The following is a 20,872-nucleotide window of genomic DNA, read 5'->3' as shown; positions in this document are numbered from 1 at the left end:
AAAAAAAAAAATTGTACTACCAAAAAATTTTCGATAGTACAATTTTTAAAAAAAAAAAATATATACCGAAAATTTAAGGGGTGTCCAGAAATATCATGTTTCATCCCCCACTAATTTTTTTAGAGTAATTTTAAAATAAAAAAATATGGAGGGTGACATATATAATAAAAGGGGGTGGCATGTTAAATTTTCGTATCCTATTGGTTAACGCTAACTGGAATAGATATAAAAGAACTGAATTATATATTTTTTTTACAAAAGAACTGAATTATATATTTTTTTTACAAAAGAACTGAATTATATTTAAAAGATAGTTTATTTGCAGTTTATGACTAGCTTCTATAAGTTATTTTTTTTTGGCTTTATACCACCGGTTTAGTCCGGTTCGGGGGCGAGTTCTGGCATCAAGTGCTTCTATAAGTTATTTTTATAACTGGGAAATTGGTTCACAATCCCATAATACAGCACTGTGTGATGTCCCTCCAATTTCAAACTGTAACAATAACAACTAACAACTGTTGTTCAGACTTCAGAGAATGAATCACAAAGTTGAAAATGCATTTGCACCACCGTTTGCGACCCATTTCCATTCTCAAGAAACCACTCACCCAACGCCTTCACTCTCATTCCCATTCACATTCACACCCTCCCTCTCTTCCTCCTCAATGGTTTTCCATCCTCCGCCACGCCATCGCCCAATCCGATTTACTCCTCGGAAAACGCACTCACGCCCGCATTTTAACTTCCGGCCAAACTCCCGACCGTTATCTAACCAACAACCTCATCACCATGTACGCGAAATGCTCCTCTCTTTCTTCCGCACGTAAACTGTTCGACATAACGCCTGACAGAGACCTCGTCACTTGGAACGCTGTTCTCGCCGCGTATGCTCATACCGGAGAACTTCACGAGGGAGACAAAGCTCATGAAGCCTTTCATCTTTTCCGTCTTCTCCGTCAATCCGTTGTGCTCACCACTCGTCACACTCTGTCACCTCTCTTCAAGTTATGCCTCCTCTATGGTTCTCACCCCGCTTCTGAGACTCTTCATGGTTATGCTGTTAAGATTGGGTTGCAATGGGATGTGTTTGTCGCTGGTGCTTTGGTTAATATATATGCTAAGTTTGGAAAGATTAGAGAGGCGCGTGTTTTGTTTGATAGGATGCCTGTTAGGGATGTGGTGCTTTGGAATGTGATGATGAAGGCTTATATTGAAATGGGTATTGGAGATGAAGCGTTGGTTCTTTTCTCTGCGTTTCACAGAAGTGGACTGCGTCCGGATTGCATCAGTGTTCATACTATTCTCATGGGGTTTGGTAAAAAAACTGTTTTTGAAAGGGAGTTGGAGCAGGTTCGAGCTTATGCAACTAAGTTGAATATGTGTGATGATGATTCTGATGTTGTTGTTTGGAACAAGACTTTGTCTTTGTGTCTCCAAGCAGGTGAAGCGTGGGAAGCTATTGATTGCTTTAGAGATATGATCAAATTGAGTGTACCATGTGATAGTTTGACTTTTCTTGTGATCCTCTCTGTGGTTGCCAGTTTGAACCATCTTGAACTGGGAAAGCAGATTCACGGTGCTGTTATGAGGTTGCGATGGGATCAATTTGTCTCTGTTGCGAATAGTGTTATTAATATGTATGTTAAGGCTGGTTCTGTTTACTATGCAATAAGTATGTTTGGTCAGATGAAAGAAGTGGATTTAATATCATGGAACACTGTCATATCTGGTTGTGCTTTGAGTGGTTTAGAGGAGTATTCCTTAAGGTTGTTCGTTGATTTATTACGGAGTGGACTGTTGCCGGATCAATTCACCATTGCGAGTGTTTTGAGGGCTTGCTCCTCTCTTGAAGAAAGCTACTGTCTTGGTAGACAGGTTCATACTTGTGCTTTAAAAACTGGGGTTGTCTTAGATTCATTTGTTTCAACAGCTCTAATTGATGTCTATTCTAGGAGTGGAAAGATGGAGGAGGCTGAGCTTCTTTTTCATAACCGAGATGGATTTGATTTAGCATCTTGGAATGCTATGATGCATGGGTATATAGTGAGTGATAACTATCATGAAGCCTTGAGGCTATTTGGTCTAATGCATGCATGTGGAGAGAAAGCTGATCAGATTACTCTGGCGAATGCGGCTAAAGCTTCTGGGTGCTTGGTGGGGCTTCAACAAGGGAAGCAAATTCATGCTGTTGTTATAAAAATGAGATTTGATTTAGATTTGTTTGTAATCAGTGGTATTCTAGACATGTATCTAAAATGTGGAGATATGGAAAGTGCACGTAAAATATTCAGTGAGATTCCTTCGCCAGATGATGTTGCTTGGACCACTATGATTTCAGGGTGTGTGGAAAATGGGCAGGAAGAGTATGCTCTTTTTACATACCATCAGATGAGACTTGCTGGGACGCAACCAGACGAGTATACCTTTGCTACCCTTGTGAAGGCTTGCTCTCTTTTAACAGCACTAGAACAAGGGAGGCAGATTCATGCAAATGTTATGAAGTTGAACTGTGCTATGGATCCTTTTGTGATGACCTCACTTGTTGACATGTATGCCAAGTGTGGGAATATAGAAGATGCATATGGTTTATTTAGAAGAATGAATACTAAGAGTGTTGCCTTGTGGAATGCCATAATAGTAGGATTATCTCAGCATGGAAATGCCAACGAAGCTCTCAACTTTTTCAATGAAATGAGATCTAGGGGTGTAACGCCAGATAGAGTTACTTTCATTGGGGTCCTTTCTGCCTGTAGTCATTCCGGCTTGATATCTGATGCCTATGAAACTTTTTATTCTATGCAGAAAAACTATGGAATTGAGCCTGAGATTGAACACTATTCTTGTCTCGTTGATGCCCTTAGTCGTGCGGGGCGCATACAAGAAGCCGAGAAGGTGGTATCGTCAATGCCTTTTGAAGGTTCTGCAACAATGTATAGAACATTGCTTAATGCTTGTAGGGTTCAGGGAGACAAAGAGACTGGAAAACGCTTCGCAGAAAAGCTTTTTACCTTGGAGCCATCTGATGCAGCGGCTTATGTTCTCTTATCGAATATTTATGCGGCTGCTAACCAATGGGAAAATGCAGTGAGTGCTAGGAATATGATGAAAAGAGTAAAAGTAAAGAAGGATCCAGGGTTTAGTTGGGTAGATATAAAAAACAAGGTGCATTTATTTGTTGCTGGGGATAGATCACATGAAGAAACTGATTTGATATATAATAAGGTGGAGTATGTTATGAAGAGGATCAAAGAAGAAGGATATGTCCCTGATACAGAGTTTACACTTGTTGATGTAGAAGAAGAAGATAAAGAGAGTGCTTTATATTATCATGGTGAGAAGCTAGCAATAGCTTATGGGCTCATGAAAACTCCACCATCAACCACATTGAGGATAATTAAAAACCTTAGAGTGTGTGGAGATTGCCATAATGCAATCAAGTATATATCAAAGGTTTTTGAGAGAGAGATTGTTGTGAGAGATGCAAATCGATTTCATCATTTCAGGAGTGGGATATGCTCTTGTGGTGATTACTGGTGAATATTTTTTACATTAATCATATTCCATTTTCTCCCTTAATAATACTACTTATCAGCTAACTTACACCTTCTCTAATAGTGGGTGTTAAGAGAGATTTGGATTAGGGGTGTTCATGGTTTAAGAACTGCACTGAACTGAACCAAATTAATGGTTCAGTTCAGTTTTTGAAAACCACTTTAATAAAAAATCAATTAACTGTTAAAACAGTTTCAATTCAGTTTCAAACTGGTTTTAAACCAGTTTGTATTTATAAACTGGTTTACAATCAATTTCTAGTTATAAACTAGTTTAAAACTAATTTATAATTAAAAATCAAATTTAATTTCAAAATTATTTTTTCTTTTTAATTTCTCTTACTCTTTTATATATATATATATATATATATATATATATATATATATATATATATATATATATATATATATATATATATATATATATAATGTTGTATTTTTTACTGTACGGTACAAATAATTTGGCTTCTATTATAATTGTAACGAAATCTATTGTCGGTTAATATTTTTTTTAGTTTTATCTACTGTGTGATATTTGTTTGTTAACTAGATGCAAATTGAACTTCAAGTTTTTTCATCATTGGTTTTAGTTTGCAAAGTGATTTTTTTACCGTTATGCAAGCAACACGCACGATATACATAAACTGTAGTTTGTGTGCTGATAAAAAAAAATTGGATAAACTTCTTTTTGGGAAATCACTTTCATATAGTTACTTTAATGTAAAAAAAATGTCCTGTTCCAATTATCGTTAATCAAGTAATTAATGGATTGTAATTTTATAGATTTTAAATGTAATATAAATTGAACTTAATTGAAATGCATTGTAAATGAATTTTACATAGTTAATTAATCATATAAGTTACAAGTTGAGAAAAATTTGACTCTTGAAGAAAAAAATATTTATATTTTTTCTTTTTTATATTCCGAATAAAAAAACTCAAAAAATTTTATAATTTTTTTTTGTTTTTTTATAATTTAAAAAAATATATTTTTAATTGTTTCAAAAACAATTAGTTAAACAGTTTAAACTGGTCTTTAACTTAAATATGGTTAATTGAATTGTTTATAATATGTGGTTCAGTTCTTTACCCATTTAAATGGTTCAAGTTTTTTGTGGTTCAATACAATTCAGTTTGAGAATATGGTTCAATTAACTATATTTTTGGACACCCCTAATTTGGATTGACTGCAGTAAAAAAAAGTTACACATTTACACCGTTAGTAAAGTTTAAATTAAACTCAATATTTATAACAATAACAATAATTAAAAGTAATCTTAAGTACATGACATATATAAATAAAAATCATAAAAATAAATAAAATCTCATAATTAGTAAAGTTTAATTTTTATGCCTAAAATATTCTCAAATATATTTCGTCAAATTTGATTGAAGTTGTCGATAAATTTGTTATTTGCAAACATTTGTTCTTCTAAGGACTGATAAATATTTTGGTTGTTGTGACATTCCTATTCACATTATTATAAAAGTAATCAAAATAATTTTTATATGTGTATCGTTTGTCCTATAACAATCAAGTTGTGTAATATGATGCAAACATATATCATATATGGTATGATATGTTTGAGTTGAGTGTTTCCATGTGCTAGGCACGCGTTGGATCATATATAATTGCAAACTAAATTTGAATCACTACAAATGCCCGCTCCATATTCTTTCTAGTCAATTCTTGATGTTGGACAAATAGTGTTCTCTTTTCTCTTTGCGAAATTGAAATGGTCTTGACAAATGTTGCAGACTCAAGATATATATCATCCGCTAGATAATTCCCTATATTATATGGAGTCTTATTAATTGTATATTGCATTGTGGGAGTTTGTCATTCGAAAATATCGTTAAACATATTGTATTGGTTTAACACGTTAATGACATTGTGTGAATCTACAATATTAAAAAAATGCATGTCAAATCCACATATATATTGTGATGTCATAACTTCAAACATGATCGTGGGTTTACCATGATCACCTCGAAAAAATTGTCCTTTTTATATAACTAGACAATTTTCTATTCCTAATACATATAATCATTTGAACCTAACATTCATCGAAAATCATGTGATTCTCTAATTTGTAAAAGATGCTCAACATCATTGTGGTTAGGCCTTCAAAGATATCTGACCCCAAATACCTTATTCAAGCCTCTTACGAATCTCTCTAAGAACTCAACTACAGTTCTTTCACCAATTCGAACATATTGGTCTACAATGTCAGCGGGATATCTATATACTAACATAAAAATGATAGTGGCACTTTTCTTCAATGGTGAAACGACCATTTTACTAGTTGGATCGACCTATGCATTCTGAGCCTTCTTCTCGAAATTAAGCATTTATGTATGTTAGTTTTTTTTCTTCATAAAAGTAGTCATTCAGTAATAGTCAGTGCCCTTCTTCACGACTTTAATATATCAATGTTATTCTCTTTAGCGTATACGAACTTCTAGATTACTATTTCTTCTCGAGTATTTACATTAGTAATTTTTCATTAGCGTTGTCCATAAATCCATATTTTATCAACTCCTAAAAGAGTTTGTTGAGACCATTTGGATTGTTTGAATCCATTAAAGTGAGAGAAGAGTGAGAGAAAACTGAGAGAATATTGAAATAAAGATGATGACATATATAATTATATATGAATAGCTGCTGCTTTGAATAACAACTAGTATGAATAACGACTAACTTGACAAAAGACTCATTTGAATGACGACTAGTTTGACTAACTATCAGTTTGACTAACTACTAGTTTGAATAAAAAAATATTTATTATGAATTAAAGTGGCACTAATAACTATTTTACATATGCGTTGATACATACTAAGTATTGTATAATATTTTATTTTAATAATACTAGAATATTCCATCTTAACTAAAATTCATATTTTTCTTTTAGCTTGTTACAAACGTCATACATATTCAAGATTGAATGATGATAATGCCTCACTAGCAGAATTTTTGTTCTTTTTGAAGAACTTTAATTTGACGCTCTTATCCATTTAGGTTCATTTTTTAACAACTGCCGTGCTTACTTAAGATTGAATGGTGCATATTTATCCTTAAAAGAAAAAGTATGTGTCATGTCTAAGATATCTTTCTCTGATGTCCCATTTTTCTTTCCATGAACAACTTGTTTGTAACGTCCAATAAATTTTTGAACAAGACCATTTATTTGATACCAACCATATTTTAACTAGATGTGTTGCTTTTCTCGCGATTATCCATGATAACGATTAAAATTAGTAGTGATTCTTAACCAAAAAATTGATTGTTTTTCAAATTAATTTTCACATTTGGATCCTTTAAAATAATTATTCATGATTGTATATGAAGTGTATCCTAATCCCTTGTGAATAGTTCTCGAATTTTAAAAAATAAAACATCTTTCTTTTTCTTTAATGGTAATATTTTTCAAACCATTGTGAATTGAAAATTGTGAAACTTGACGTTCAGACATAAATTCAATTGGTATTTCAAGTTTATGAAGAAAAATCTGCCCATGAGTATTTATTTGAGGTCTACAATATATATTAGGATTGGTTAATGGTGGCATAAAAAATACAGTGGAGTATGTTGGCGGTATAATAGAATTAAGAATTTTGAATATTAGAATGTGGATAACTTTGTATGAAATGAAATATAGATTGTTGAAAAATATATTGACTATATTCTTTTGATCTAATAATAGAAATTTTGAAGTAAGAAGATAAGAATTTAAATAAACTATTATCAAATGAAGATCAATGAGATGAAATTGTGAGAAAATTTTAAAAACTTAAAGGAAATTGATGACATTGTAGGAGAGAAATTAAATTTAAGAGCAAATGAAGATTATATTTTTTATAATCTATTTTTTTATGAGATCGTCTATTTTTTTAATATATTTTCACTCTCATTAAAAATAAAAACAAGAGGAAAAGATTCAATTATTCCCTTCTTAAACACCATAGAAGTATCTCTACAAGTAAGATAATATTCAATTGAGAAGGAAAAATGAATCACATATTCAAGGAGTCAAGGAGTCGGCACTTGAAGCACCATATTTAGCCAATAAATCAACATATTTATTTTCTCCTCTCAGAGTATGCTTGGATGGATGGAAGAGAGTGAAATGGAATGGAACAAAATAATATAAACTTATGTTTCATTGTTTGAATTGATTAAAAACGGATGGAATGGAGCGGAACCTGATAGAATGCACAAAATCTCAAAATCTCAAAATCCATCATTTTTTATACCCTACGATTTGGGTGGAATCACAAAATCTCTCTATTCCATCATGAAATACCCAAACAATGGAATTCAATCTTTATCTCATTCCGCTCCGCTCCGTTCTGCTCCATTCCGCTCCACTCCATTCCGCTCCGTTCATTTTACTCTATCGAAACAGCCTCAAAGTATAATAAAAGGAGACCACCAACGAAAAAGAAATGAACTTCCTAATGAGAAATAGTAAAGTTGTATGGAGTGAAAGTTATTTTGCTTAGTGTCAGCAATTAAACCCAAAGTTGTCTTAGAGTTAGATTTCATGACGATAGATTTATATCCAAGACTCTAAGCCAATTAAAGACCTCTCCAAATAGCTGACATTTTCACCAATAGGTTAAAAGCTCAGCCCCAAGATCGAGAAAAACTATAAATCCAATTACCTCCATCATCTCTTAAAAGGCTTCTAAAATCGATATTCCTAGAATTACCAAAAGAAGAACCATATACTTTGACTTCAATAAAGCCTTAATGGGGGATGTAAGCAAACTTTATGAATCACATGATGCTTATTTGTTGTACCAAGAACTTGGACCATGGAGGAATGATATAATAACACACCATTCACTAAAACCCAATTATCTTTTTTCACATTCTAGAAAATATCTTTGATTCTATTTCGCCAAATCTCAAAATAAGTTACTGTGACATAATGTATACTTCACTAGTGGCATGATATTTAAACCAACTTTGACAATCCTGCATGTAAAAATCATAAGAATAAGTGGGATAAAGATATCTTTAGATAGACATCATAGTAAAACAATCGCGAAGAGTGTGCATATGATTTTCCACAATCACACCACATATATGATAAGAAGTATTGGTGGTAAGATGTCGTTAATATTTGAACGCATTGGTGGCAAGACTTAGTATTATTTTTATTTAAAAGTATAATTTCTATACATTTAAATAACTAATGATAACAAAAAATCTAGACCCGCAAATATACACATAATCTCCACATTGGGTATAAGACGATATTTTAACAAATTTTTAATATAAAATAAATAAATATCTTATAAATATTATCTTCTATAATATCGATTTAATATATTAACCACAAATTAACCTATCTATACGAATGTACGAATAATTTATAAGGACGTGATATTGATGTGTGATACATATGAAAAGATAAAACAAAATGTGACAAACCCTTTCTCATTCTAAACCCTTTTTTCTCCGCCTTCTCTCTAATCGCCTGCATCTTTTCTCCTTCAAATCTAGACTTCCAGTCTCTGATGTAGCCTTCGGCTAGGTTTGAGAGCGGCCGGTGGTGTGCCAATGGTCTTTTTGTAAACCATTTCAAGCAATGACATAGTTATTTGGAAATGTTTGGTGCAACAATGGAGGTTATCTCATTTGTCTATTTCGTTTCTTCTCGCTAGTGATTGGTTTTCTGTGACAGTTGGTTAGATCGGTTCTTAATCGACGTTTGAAGCGGGCAGATGGATAACTATTATCTTCGTGGTCTCTTTGGTGGTCATTTCGTTGTTCAACAAGCTCGTACGATTGAAGTAGATTGTGGTTTTGGGTTGGACCTGGATTACCATTTTGGTTTCGCTTCAAACCGATTCTCATTTGGTTTTGTATTGTCTGATTTTGTTGTTATAGTGCTGGCTAAATCGTTCATTGATTCATATTGTCTTTGTTAGCTGTTCAGATATCTAACTGAGATGGGTTGATTATTTCTTCTTCATCTTCGATTTTCGTATCTCGGTATGTTTGACCATAAATGGTTGTGATTGTTTGATGAAGTTTGTCAGTGAGTTATTGGTTAATGAGCTCGTTATCGTATTGACAGTTGAGTTTATTTGTCATTTTTAAAATCTGAATTTAGTGCTATCATTTCACGTTTCACACTTTTTTGCAATTCGGTTTCATGCCCTTGTTCTTTGTTTTTTCTGAGTTAATCATTGTGTATGATAATTTATTTGTACTATTTTTTTACTATTTTTTAAATTTATTTAGAGTAATGCATATTTAAAAAAAATGATCTAGATTTTTCTCTATTCATTAAATTTTTTTTAAATATAACATTTTAAATATAAATATTTTTTCCGGAGTTCAAACCTTCATATTTATTTAGTAGAAACTATATGATAAGTCATTTAAAATTTTAAAAAATGTGATTTATTATTTTTTTCTTTTCACTTCAAATTAATAATATGTATCATATTAAAATATAAATTATATTATAAGTCATTTAAAATTTTTAAAAATGTGATTTTTTTTTTTCACTTTAAATTAATCATATGTGTCGTACCAGACTTATATTACCAAAATTCTTACTTAACAATTGAAAAAAATAAACTACACCTTCAATTATCAAGACAACATCTTACTTACATTATAATAACAACTATTATAATATCTAATTTATCAAACCTAATATGATTTTTCTCTAAGATTATAAACAATAATCTAACTTTGAATTTGAATAATAAAACTTTTTCCTATATATCTTCCAACCGTCACAAACACAAATTTGTAAAATAATTAAATTAAAAAAATTTAGTCAACAACAAAAACATTATAAAAGTAAATTATTAATTTGCCACAAATAAAGAAAAAAACAAAAACATTATATATGTAAATTATTAATTTGCCACAAATAAAGGAAAAAAATTCAAAATTTGTGTAGGGTACACCCCCTTATAAACCGCGCAGCGTATAACTAACCCCTGTTCACTTTATTTATTGTTACACTATAGCATTCGTACTCTTATGTTCTCTTCTTCACTTCACTTCACTTAGCTCTATTTGTGTTTTTTTTTTCAGTTCTCTGCAATTAAAACCAATGCAATTGTACCTTTTTTTTAACGTTAATTCATCTTTTTCTGTTTTTTTTTGTGTGTAACGTGTAACCTAAGACCTCTGTGTCTGGTTTCTTTTCATAATAACTGGAAAAAAAAATCAAAACTTTAAACAAATTTTCTCATGGATTCATCAAACAATGATCATAATCAGAATCAAACTAAGAATCTCAAGCGAAGTTTCGATCAATTGTATGCAAAACCCCATGTTGAAGTTTCACCCTCTCAAGAATCTCTCGTTACAAATTTGGTTCCTAGAAGGTTTGGTTCGTTTTTTTTTTTTTGCCCCTTTTTCTTCAACTACGCCATTCATCAAATTTTGATGATTTTTGGCTAGAATGATCATAAAGATTGCATTTTTGGTTTCATGCATTTTTGGGTTTCATGTGTTTTGTGTTTTTTAATTTTACAGGGATCAGTTAGAGGCGTTTGAGATTGCAAAGAGGAGGAACACAATAGCAATCATGGATACAGGTTCAGGAAAAACATTGATTGCTATAATGCTTATTAAGGAAGTTGGTCAAGCTGTTAGGTCTAGTGGTGTCAAAAAGATTATTGTTTTCTTAGCTCCAACAGTTGTTTTGGTCAATCAGGCATGTTCTATGTTCTTTTCTTAACTCTTTGATTTCATAAACTGTTGTTTGTGTATTCATTCTTCCATCTATCTACATTGCAGCAATACAAGAATATAAAACATAATACTGATCTTCAAGTTGAGGAATACCATGGGGCTAAAGGAGTTGATACATGGAATTTCGAGAGCTGGCAGAAGGAAGTTAAGGACAATGATGTATGTTTGTTTGTTAACATGCTTTTATCTTTTTTCGGAAAATTACTATAGCTTTCTTTGTTTATAGGTGATTTTATTTTCATTGATTTGAAGTATTGAGTGGTTTGTGGTTTCTGTGTGTCATGGGTGTTTAATTAGTTATGTCAATTATGGTTGTAATGTAATTAAACTTTTATTTGAAACGATGAATCAACAAACCTTTCATTCTGAAATGCGTAACACTATAAATTTAATATTTACATTTTTTAGGTTTCAATTTAGATTTGTTTTTGATAGAACTAAAAATCTTCACCTTCAGGGTTTTAGTATTCAGGTTTCAAACTTAAAGTTTACCACGTTTGCGACATTTCTAGTACTATGCTTATAACTTTTGAAATGAAATTGGCTTTTCGTGTCGAGTGTATTAAGTGATGCTAACTATATGATGGTCTATATAAGGAATGTTAATCAATGAAACAAATGCAATGTGGTAAAGGTAAAAACATTAATGCAGATTCTTTCTGTTTTATAGGTAATGGTTATGACACCCCAGACTCTTTTGGATGCCTTAAGAAAAGCATTCTTGAGTATAGAAACAATATGCTTGATAGTTATCGATGAGTGTCATCAAGCATCAGGCAACCATCCCTATGCAAAGATAATGGTGGTGAGTGCTAGAAAACAAAATTTATTTTTTCTTGTATTTTCATTGATCGTACATTATCTTTCGTCTTTCATTAAATTTTTTGTATTAGGGTCTGTTTGGTTGGAAGGAGACGGTAGAGAAGGAGGGATTATTTTAAACTTTAACTGTTTGGTTTTGTTAACTTCCTTCCAAAAGCAGGGAAATTTAGAGGAGAGTGAATATTTCTTTAAATTTTGGATTAAAATTTTTTATTTATTTAAAGTCACCTCAAATGTTACAATGGTGAAAAAACATTTACACTTCCCCTCCATCGAAATTACTCCTCTCTGCCGCACCAAACACAACACATATATAAAATCCCTCTCCTCTTCTCCCGCCGGTTCAACCGAACAGATCCTTAGAGAATAAGTTTTCATATGACGATTTGTGTCTTCTGCTGGTGAAGGAATTTTATCACCAAGCTAATGTGAAGCCAAAGATTTTTGGGATGACAGCATCACCAATTGGTAAAAGAGGTAATTGTTTATGTGCTAACTTTGATAAAATACCACAAGCTTTGTTTCTTTACATATTGAAGCTTTTCAGCTAGTGTACTTTTCAAATAAGTTTGAACCGCAATATTTATCCCACTGGGCTAGTGAAGCTCTTTTTTTCTATAAAAATGTTAACGGCTTTATAATCATTGCTTCCTCTCTTACTTGAAGGATTAAAAATATGTACTTTTCATAATTCTAATGTCACTCAGAGTCTAGATTGTGAGTGTAAAAACATGCTATATTTATTAATTTTGCATTATGTCACGAGTTAGGTGTTTCTTCTACTTTGGATTGTAAGTATCAGATATCAGACCTTGAAAACCTCTTGGATTCTCGGGTAATTTTAATTTCTTGGCTTACTCAAGTTATTTTTCAAGCAATGCTCATATGAGACTATGTTTAGCTAAAGAAGGTAAATGGTTTTGTTTATGTAGAAATATACGGTAAAAGATCGGACAGAGATGGATACATGTATCCCATCTGCAAAAGAGAGTTGTAGATACTATGACCAAGCTCGGTCCCCTGCTTTGAGTTTGAAGCCGAAAATTGAAGCGTCGTGGTCGAAGGTAATTGTGGGTTTCACATATATGGCCATGAACAAGATACATATGTACAAGATACATATATTAAATGTTTGCTTCTATCGTTTTTTAGCCTCTCTTATTATCTTATGGTAAATGATACTGACCAAAATTAATATGTTTGGACAGTGTGATGTGTTGTTATCAGATTTTAAAAGTAGCTATAAGGATATGGACGATAAATTTAAGACACTGCATCAGAGGATGTCCAATGAGCTTGCGAAGATTTTATATTGCCTCGAAGATCTTGGACTGCTGTGTGCTTGTGAGGTATTCATCGAACTTTGAGATATTATGGAAAAAATCGTGCAATAAAAAGAAAGAAAATGGGAAATTGTTCTATTTTTGCTTTTCATAATGGAACTTTAAAGCTTATCTAACATATGCATGCTCTTAATGAATCTGATTTTGTTTGTGCAGGCTGCTAAAATATGTCATCAGAAATTCTCCAAAATTTACGGAGAGTGTGAAGTTTACAGAAAAGCCAATCTTCAGTGTGTAACTGTCATTGAAGAAGTAATCCAAATAATTGAAGAATCCCTCCATCTTGGTGTGCATATAGATTTTGTTTCTCCTTTTTGGTCTTTTGGTCTTTTCGAATCTTCACCTTATTTATTTGAGATCGCTAAATTTTGTTGCTATTATTTCTGCAGCTGATGAAATGATTTTGGATGTTGAATTTGATTTTTCAAAGGCAGTGGACATGGGATACATATCACCCAAATTATTTGAACTCATTAAACTCTTCCAATCATTTGGGTATGCAACTATGAATTCATTGTAATGTTGTATTATGCATCGTAACCATCTCATAATCTATCATTCTGTGTTCGTAGAGAGCCTAGTCAGTTATTGTGCCTCATTTTTGTGGAAAGAATCATTGCGGCTAAGGTGATTGAAATATTTGTGAAAAAAGTTTCCCAGATATCTCATCTCACGGTTGCCTATGTAACTGGAAGCAATACATCAGCTGATGCACTGGCTCGTAACAGGCAGAAAGAGATAATGGATTCTTTCCGATCCGGAAAGGTATTTATTTGGTCACCTACATTACGACATTTTTTAAATGGCTGGCTTAAGAAATCTCGTAATAGATTCTTAAATGTTTTGTTTTTTTTTTAAAAATTTAGATCAATCTTCTATTTACTACTGATGTACTTGAGGAAGGAATCCATGTGCCAAACTGCTCGTGTGTGATACGTTTTGACCTCCCCACGACAGTTTGTAGTTATATCCAATCTCGTGGAAGATCTAGGCGTGCTAACTCCCAATTCATCTTGATGATCGAGAGGTGATTATTCTCACTGCAAGGGTTAAAAACTTTTTATGACTAGTTTAGATCACTCTCGAGCCACAGACGTTCGTACACAAACATACTTACAAATTAGTTAATTACTAAATTATATCTACAGGGGAAACTTGAAGCAAAGAAATCAGCTTTTTGACATAATCAAGGGGGAGCGTTCCATGACTGATGCAGCTGCTAGCAAAGACAATGAATCTAATTTAAGGGCGTTTACAGTAAGGAAAACAGAAGCATACTATGTGGATTCTACTGGAGCATCAGTAAATTTAGATTCTAGTGTTAGTCTTGTAAATCAATATTGCGAAAAGCTCCCACGAGATAAGTAAGATTAGATCCTAGTTTTTTTTGTCTAACTAGTAGAAGCATAGTGTTATGAAACAACTGATTTATGCAATTTGAATTGTATTCTATGACGTAGGTATTCCTCTCCGAAGCCCAAATTTGACTTACTACCTGTGGAGGGAGGGTACCAGTGTAAGCTAATTTTACCACCTAATGCCGCTTTCCAAACAATAGTTGGATCCTCAGGAAAAGACATGCGTTTGGCAAAGAGTCTTGTATGTTTAGAAGCTTGTAAGAAGCTTCATCAAATGGGCGCCTTAAATGATCATCTTGTTCCTTTCGTTGAAGATCCTGCAGAAGCAGACTTGAAAAGCAAGGAATTAAGTTCAGGTGCAGTTGCAGGCGCAGGTATAAACATTTTGCTGATTGAATTTTATTCGGCTGACCATATTTTTATTATAGGAACATGCAAGTGTTTGTTTATGTCATCCAAAGTATTCAGTTACTTATGCTGATGCAATTTGATTTCGCTTTGCTTTTGGCATTTTTAGGAACCACGAAAAGAAAAGAGCTACACGGAACGACCGGCATTCGGGCATTATGTGGTTCATGGGGGGACAAACTTGATGGAGCCAAATTTTATGGATATAAATTTGAATTCCAATGTAATATTGTCCATGAAATTTACTCTGGATTTGTTCTTCTGGTTGAGTCAAAGCTTGACGATGACGTGGGAAGTATGGACTTAGATCTGTATTTAATCTCAAAGATGGTGAAGACTTCTGTCATTCCATGCGGGGAGGTTGACTTGGATGCTGAACAGGTACGAGAATAAGTAATTGAAGGTTTGAATTGAAATAGTATAGAGCATTAATCTGATTTTTTCTGAAGGTTAATTTGATTCTTTATTGTCTGTTGTCTTCTAGGTGGCGAAAGCAAGAAGCTTCCATGAGATTTTTTTCAATGGTTTGTTTGGGAGATTGATTCGTAAATCCGAAACAGCGAAAGGAGAAAGGGAGTTTTTACTGCAGAAAGACACAGATTTATTGTGGAATCCAAAAAACTCGTATTTGCTCCTACCACTTGAGAAGTCAAATGATATATGTACGGGATCTTTGCAAATACACTGGTCTGCAATCAGTTCTTGTTCTTCTGCTATTGAGTTTGTAAGGCGTAAATTTTCGTTGGTTGCTGAAGATTCTGATGATACCAGTTCATCGGCTATGGAACCCGAAAGCACTAACATTTTTCACTTTGCCAATGCTGTCGCTGATGTTAGTAACATTAAAGACACAGTAGCTTTGGCGGTTCATACTGGAAAAATTTATTGTATCATTGATGTTGTTGATAACTCATCTGCTGAAAGTCCTTTTGATGGAAACAATGACAAGTCGGGAAGCAAAATAACGTTCTCTCAATATTTCAAGGAAAGGTGCGTAGTTTGTTTTATTACACTTTTTATTATTTTTTCTGTCTAATTTTTACTTCCCTGCCATTCCTTTTATGACCATAGTTGACTAAACAACTCAAGTTGACTAGGTATCAAATCACTCTAAAACATCCAGAACAGCCTTTGTTAAGGCTGAGGCAAGGCCATAATGCGCATAATCTTTTTTTGAACACTCCCGAGGAAGGTTGGTTGCTCCTTCCTAACTTCCATTTTGTGTCATTGAATCATATTTTACTGACTGATTATTCACAAAGACCGACAAACTGTAATAATTAGTGACTCACCTTAAACTGACAATGGAGAAATGATATCTACAAGCTCACATAAACCTATATTTATCATGTTGTTTAAAATCGGAAATGTGTTGGCTCGTTATGTTAAAATCTTGACTATAATATTTTCTTGGAGTTTGGCAGATGCAGGGGAAAAGTCATCACAAGTTGGCCCGATAAATCCAAAGGCGCCAATGCATGTTCACATGCCACCTGAGCTTCTTTGCCTTCTTGATGTTAAAAGAGACGTGTTGAAGTCAATGTACTTGCTACCGTCTCTTATGTACCGTATTGAATCTTTAATGTTATCTAGTCAGCTTAGAGCAGAGATAAATGGTCACCCCGACAATTTCAAGATACCTAGCTCTCTGGTTTGTCCTATATAATTTGATTTTGTAGAAAAGATATGCATTGATCTATGATGTTATGATGACAATCTGTTTCGTCTCTTTTTTCTGTCTGCTAGATTCTTGAAGCACTTACAACTTTAAGATCCTGTGAAAAGTTTTCTATGGAACGTCTTGAGTTGCTAGGAGATTCTGTTTTGAAATATGCTGTCAGCTGTCATCTCTTTCTTAAATATCCTAAGAAACATGAAGGACATCTATCCGCAAAAAGACAATGGGCTGTTCGTAATTCAACCCTACATAAGCTTGGAATAGATCGCAAATTACAGGTAGTCTTTGCTATGGTTATTATTTTTTATTTCGCCGCTGTCAAGGAGCATAAAACTTAAATTCTTAGTAAATAATATGTCAATGCTTATTATTTTGTCATGTTTTCTGACAGGGATATATTCGAGACTCCGCATTTGAACCACGTCGTTGGATTGCTCCTGGACAAGACTCTATACACACTGCTCCTTGTGATTGTGGGTTGGAAACCCTGGAGGTGCCTTTCGATGCAAAGTTCATTACGGAAGATCCACAAGTTGTGGTTGGGAAATTGTGTGACAGGGGTCACCGCTGGATGTGTTCAAAGACTATTGCTGACTGTGTTGAAGCTCTTATAGGAGCATACCACGTTGGTGGTGGATTGGTTGCTTCACTTCACGTGATGAAATGGCTAGGAATTGATTCGGAACTTGAACTATCCATGGTTGAAGAAGCCATTGTTGCTGCATCTCTACATACATATAAGCCAAAAGTAAATGAGATTGCAAGCCTGGAGACAAAAATTGGATACGAATTTTCTGTCAAGGGACTCTTAGTGGAGGCAACCACACATTTATCAGAGACAGAACATGGAACTGGCTGCTGCTACGAGGTAATTGTTATGTCTCAAATATTTATAATTAGTCTAGGGTCTGTTTGGATTGACTTATATGAGTAAATCTATTTCCATAAACTCTTATCATATAAGTGTTTATGCTATATTAAGTTGTTTATCCAAATAAGGCCTTATTGAATTTGTAGCTTGTCAATATCATACATCTATATCTTATTGATTTTCTGCAGAGGCTTGAATTTCTTGGTGACTCAGTGTTGGACCTTCTCATCACATGGCATCTATATCAGAGTCACACTGAAATTGACCCAGGAGAGTTGACTGATCTGCGTTCTGCTTCTGTCAATAATGATAGTTTTGCACAAGCTGCTGTTAAACATAACCTTCACCCGCACCTTATGCATAGCTCAGGATTATTACAAGGCCAAATATCAGAATATGTAAAGGCCATTTCTGAATCAGAAGACAACACTGTATCACTCCCAGGGGTTAAAGCTCCCAAGGTTAGTTATGGTGATCATTAGGGTTACTTACAATTAACAACTTGTTTGTTGAAGATTTAAAAAGTGATTTTATGTAAAATAGTCTTTAAGAATGTGATTCTATACAGATACTAGCACTTATTTATTTATTTTTCATTTTTTATAATTGTGCCATTGTTTTTGTTTTGTGACACAGGCACTTGGAGATCTAGTTGAGAGTATCGCAGGGGCTATACTAATTGATACCAAACTCGACCTTGATCAAGTGTGGAAGGTTTTCAATCCTCTGTTATCTCCCATTGTTACTCCCGACAAACTTGAACTGCCTCCATTGCGTGAATTAAATCAATTATGTGACTCTCTTGGCTATTTTGTAAAAGTAAAAGTAAAGTGCGATAAGAAGGGATTCATGGACCATGTTGTGCTTAGTGTACAGCTGCCAAATGCTCTTCTGGTTCGAGACGGAAGGGGACCGAATAAAAAATCTGCAAAAGGAGACGCTGCTTATCATTTATTGAAGGACCTTGAGGTTTTTTTCTCTCTTTAGAATAGTTCTTAGCTGCTAAATTTTTTTAGCGTAACTACGTTAAATTGATTTGTTAATCTTGCATGCTGCTTCTATTGTGATGCTACAGAAAAGGGGAATTTCGTATAGCTCCTCCAAGGGCAAAAGAGTAATAGATTTCAGTACTCCTGCTTGTCAAGCTGAAGAACAACCCCCACAGCCAGTAGCACATAAAAAACCGAAATTGGACAAATCTAACTTAACAGCAAAGGAACCTACTTCTGATGTCAAGCAGACTTCCAGTGATTCCTCTGATTGTAATGGTTCCGTTCCAGGTTCGCACCAACAAATATTCTTGAGTTTAATAGCAAGTCTTGTTAATGTTCACGTCCGTAGAAATTTTACAATGTGCTTTTCTGTAGCATGTTTTAGTAACTACTTATATATTAACTAATTTCATTATTGGCTTCGTGTTGTACAGTTATTTTATCGATTAATATGAAGAAGGGAGGACCACGGAGCCTACTATATGACTTGTGCAAGAGAAAGCAGTGGCCATTGCCTTCATTTGATTCAACAGAATACAAAGACAGGTGAATCCTTAACCGTGGTGTAGTGCTAAAAAGTATAAATATTATGTAAATATAATAATGTGAATCTGATGAGTATTGTTTGTAACAGAACTCAATTTCAATCGGTTGAAGGCTTGGAAGGAAGCAAAGGAACAAACTGTTTTGTGTCGAAAATAACCTTGTGCATACCGGATCATGGTAATATAGAATGCAACGGAGAGGCTAGAGCTGATAAGAAGAGCTCATTTGATTCTGCTGCAGTTAATGTGCTCTATGAGCTTCAACGCCTCGGAAAAGTTAAAATCGCGGATGTTTCCCAATAATGTGATATTCTTCTAGACTCACCAACTAACTGACTGAATGTTAAGGTAATCAAGTCCCTGCAACTGAGGTGATTCAATTCTCTCCGGTCGTGCTGTATTTTCAGCAGAAAAAACAAGTGCAAGAGGAGAGGAAAGATGAATGGAAGATAGAGACTTGATGAAGTGAGAAAAATAACAGAGAGATAGAGACTGTAGGTTTGAATAGAATCAATGAGAATATTTATGAATTTTATCAGATAAGTTGTTGTATAATCTGATAATATTCGGGTTATAATATATTCTAAAATATACATGGTGATAATTAAAATGTATATTTTATTTAGTTTTTGAGTATGATGTTTACATTTACATTTGGTTTTGGTTGAAAAACTATCTCAATCTAATTGAAACAGCTCTGCAACATGATTTTATAGCTAAACCTCTATATTTTACAAGAATTGTGTATGTAGCATTAAGATGGCGAGACTCCTCTAATTAGCTTAATTGTGAGGTTTGTTCTATTATGGTGGCTTAGACATCAAATGAAACCGGTTAACAAATGATGTTTTTCTATTTAAAATTATTTAGAATTTACTAACTAATGCTAATGATTTATGGTGTGGTGCTCATCAATAAGTATCCCAAGATTGTGGGGACAAGTTTTAGAAGAATATTAGGTGGAGCTCGAGGACGACATGAGGGTCGATTTTTTACTTGACCGTTGAACTCTAATAAAACAGCCTCTTTTCTTCAATTTAGCCCAAAGTGATATGATTTTGGATATTACCCTAACAATAAGAATTGTAATAAGGAGGGAAAATTGAACCTTGAGTTGCTTTAGAACAGGTTTATTAGTGTTATTGCTCCTCCTCTTCTTGAAGATGGTGCTGGTGCTGACAAATTATGGTGAGGTGATAATAGAAATCATGAGTTTTATATTGGTATATCATTTGAAATATAAATATATTTATTTGATTGTTGTTGATACAAATATAGTCTAGAAAACTGTTTGGAAGTGGAAATGCTCCTATCCAATTCAAACTTTCATTTGACTTATGTTAATGACAAATTTTTGACAAACTATAGGTGCCTCAGGTGGAACCCAACAATCTCTCCTGATTGTAATTGGTGTATAGAAACTAGTTCATGTACTTTGAAAATTTCCTTTATGCAACATAAGTATGAACTAGATTGGTTCATTTTAACAAATGACTCAATTTTATTTTATTTTATTTTCTTGCAGGAATTGAATTTATTACAATTTAAAAAAAAAATATTGCGGATTTTCAC

The 20,872-nt window shown here is 33.4% G+C and overlaps 2 protein-coding genes across 2 annotated transcripts; both read left to right on the top strand.

Moving 5' to 3' along the window:
* Positions 1–318: 318 nt before the first annotated feature.
* On the top strand, positions 319–3,723 carry LOC131633745 (pentatricopeptide repeat-containing protein At4g33170-like). The gene has a single exon (XM_058904433.1). It carries the CDS (start codon positions 556–558, stop codon positions 3,535–3,537), a length of 2,982 nt encoding a protein of 993 aa, XP_058760416.1. The 5' UTR covers positions 319–555; the 3' UTR covers positions 3,538–3,723.
* Positions 3,724–10,584: 6,861 nt separating this feature from the next.
* LOC131633748 (endoribonuclease Dicer homolog 3a-like) lies at positions 10,585–19,999 on the top strand. The gene is made up of 25 exons (XM_058904435.1): positions 10,585–10,913; positions 11,065–11,245; positions 11,329–11,442; positions 11,954–12,088; positions 12,513–12,582; positions 12,876–12,940; positions 13,038–13,169; positions 13,314–13,454; positions 13,605–13,734; positions 13,838–13,943; positions 14,021–14,213; positions 14,315–14,475; positions 14,597–14,812; positions 14,909–15,180; positions 15,324–15,595; positions 15,699–16,204; positions 16,312–16,406; positions 16,639–16,865; positions 16,961–17,170; positions 17,284–17,760; positions 17,952–18,224; positions 18,400–18,732; positions 18,839–19,043; positions 19,190–19,301; positions 19,390–19,999. The coding sequence occupies exons 1-25, from the start codon at positions 10,777–10,779 to the stop codon at positions 19,601–19,603; spliced, it is 4,977 nt and encodes a 1,658-aa protein (XP_058760418.1). The 5' UTR covers positions 10,585–10,776; the 3' UTR covers positions 19,604–19,999.
* The last annotated feature ends 873 nt before the right edge of the window (positions 20,000–20,872 follow it).

Source organism: Vicia villosa, unplaced genomic scaffold (assembly GCF_029867415.1).
Source record: "Vicia villosa cultivar HV-30 ecotype Madison, WI unplaced genomic scaffold, Vvil1.0 ctg.001170F_1_1_3, whole genome shotgun sequence".
Lineage (NCBI taxonomy): Eukaryota > Viridiplantae > Streptophyta > Magnoliopsida > Fabales > Fabaceae > Vicia > Vicia villosa.
This window is presented reverse-complemented; position numbering and strand designations above follow the sequence as displayed.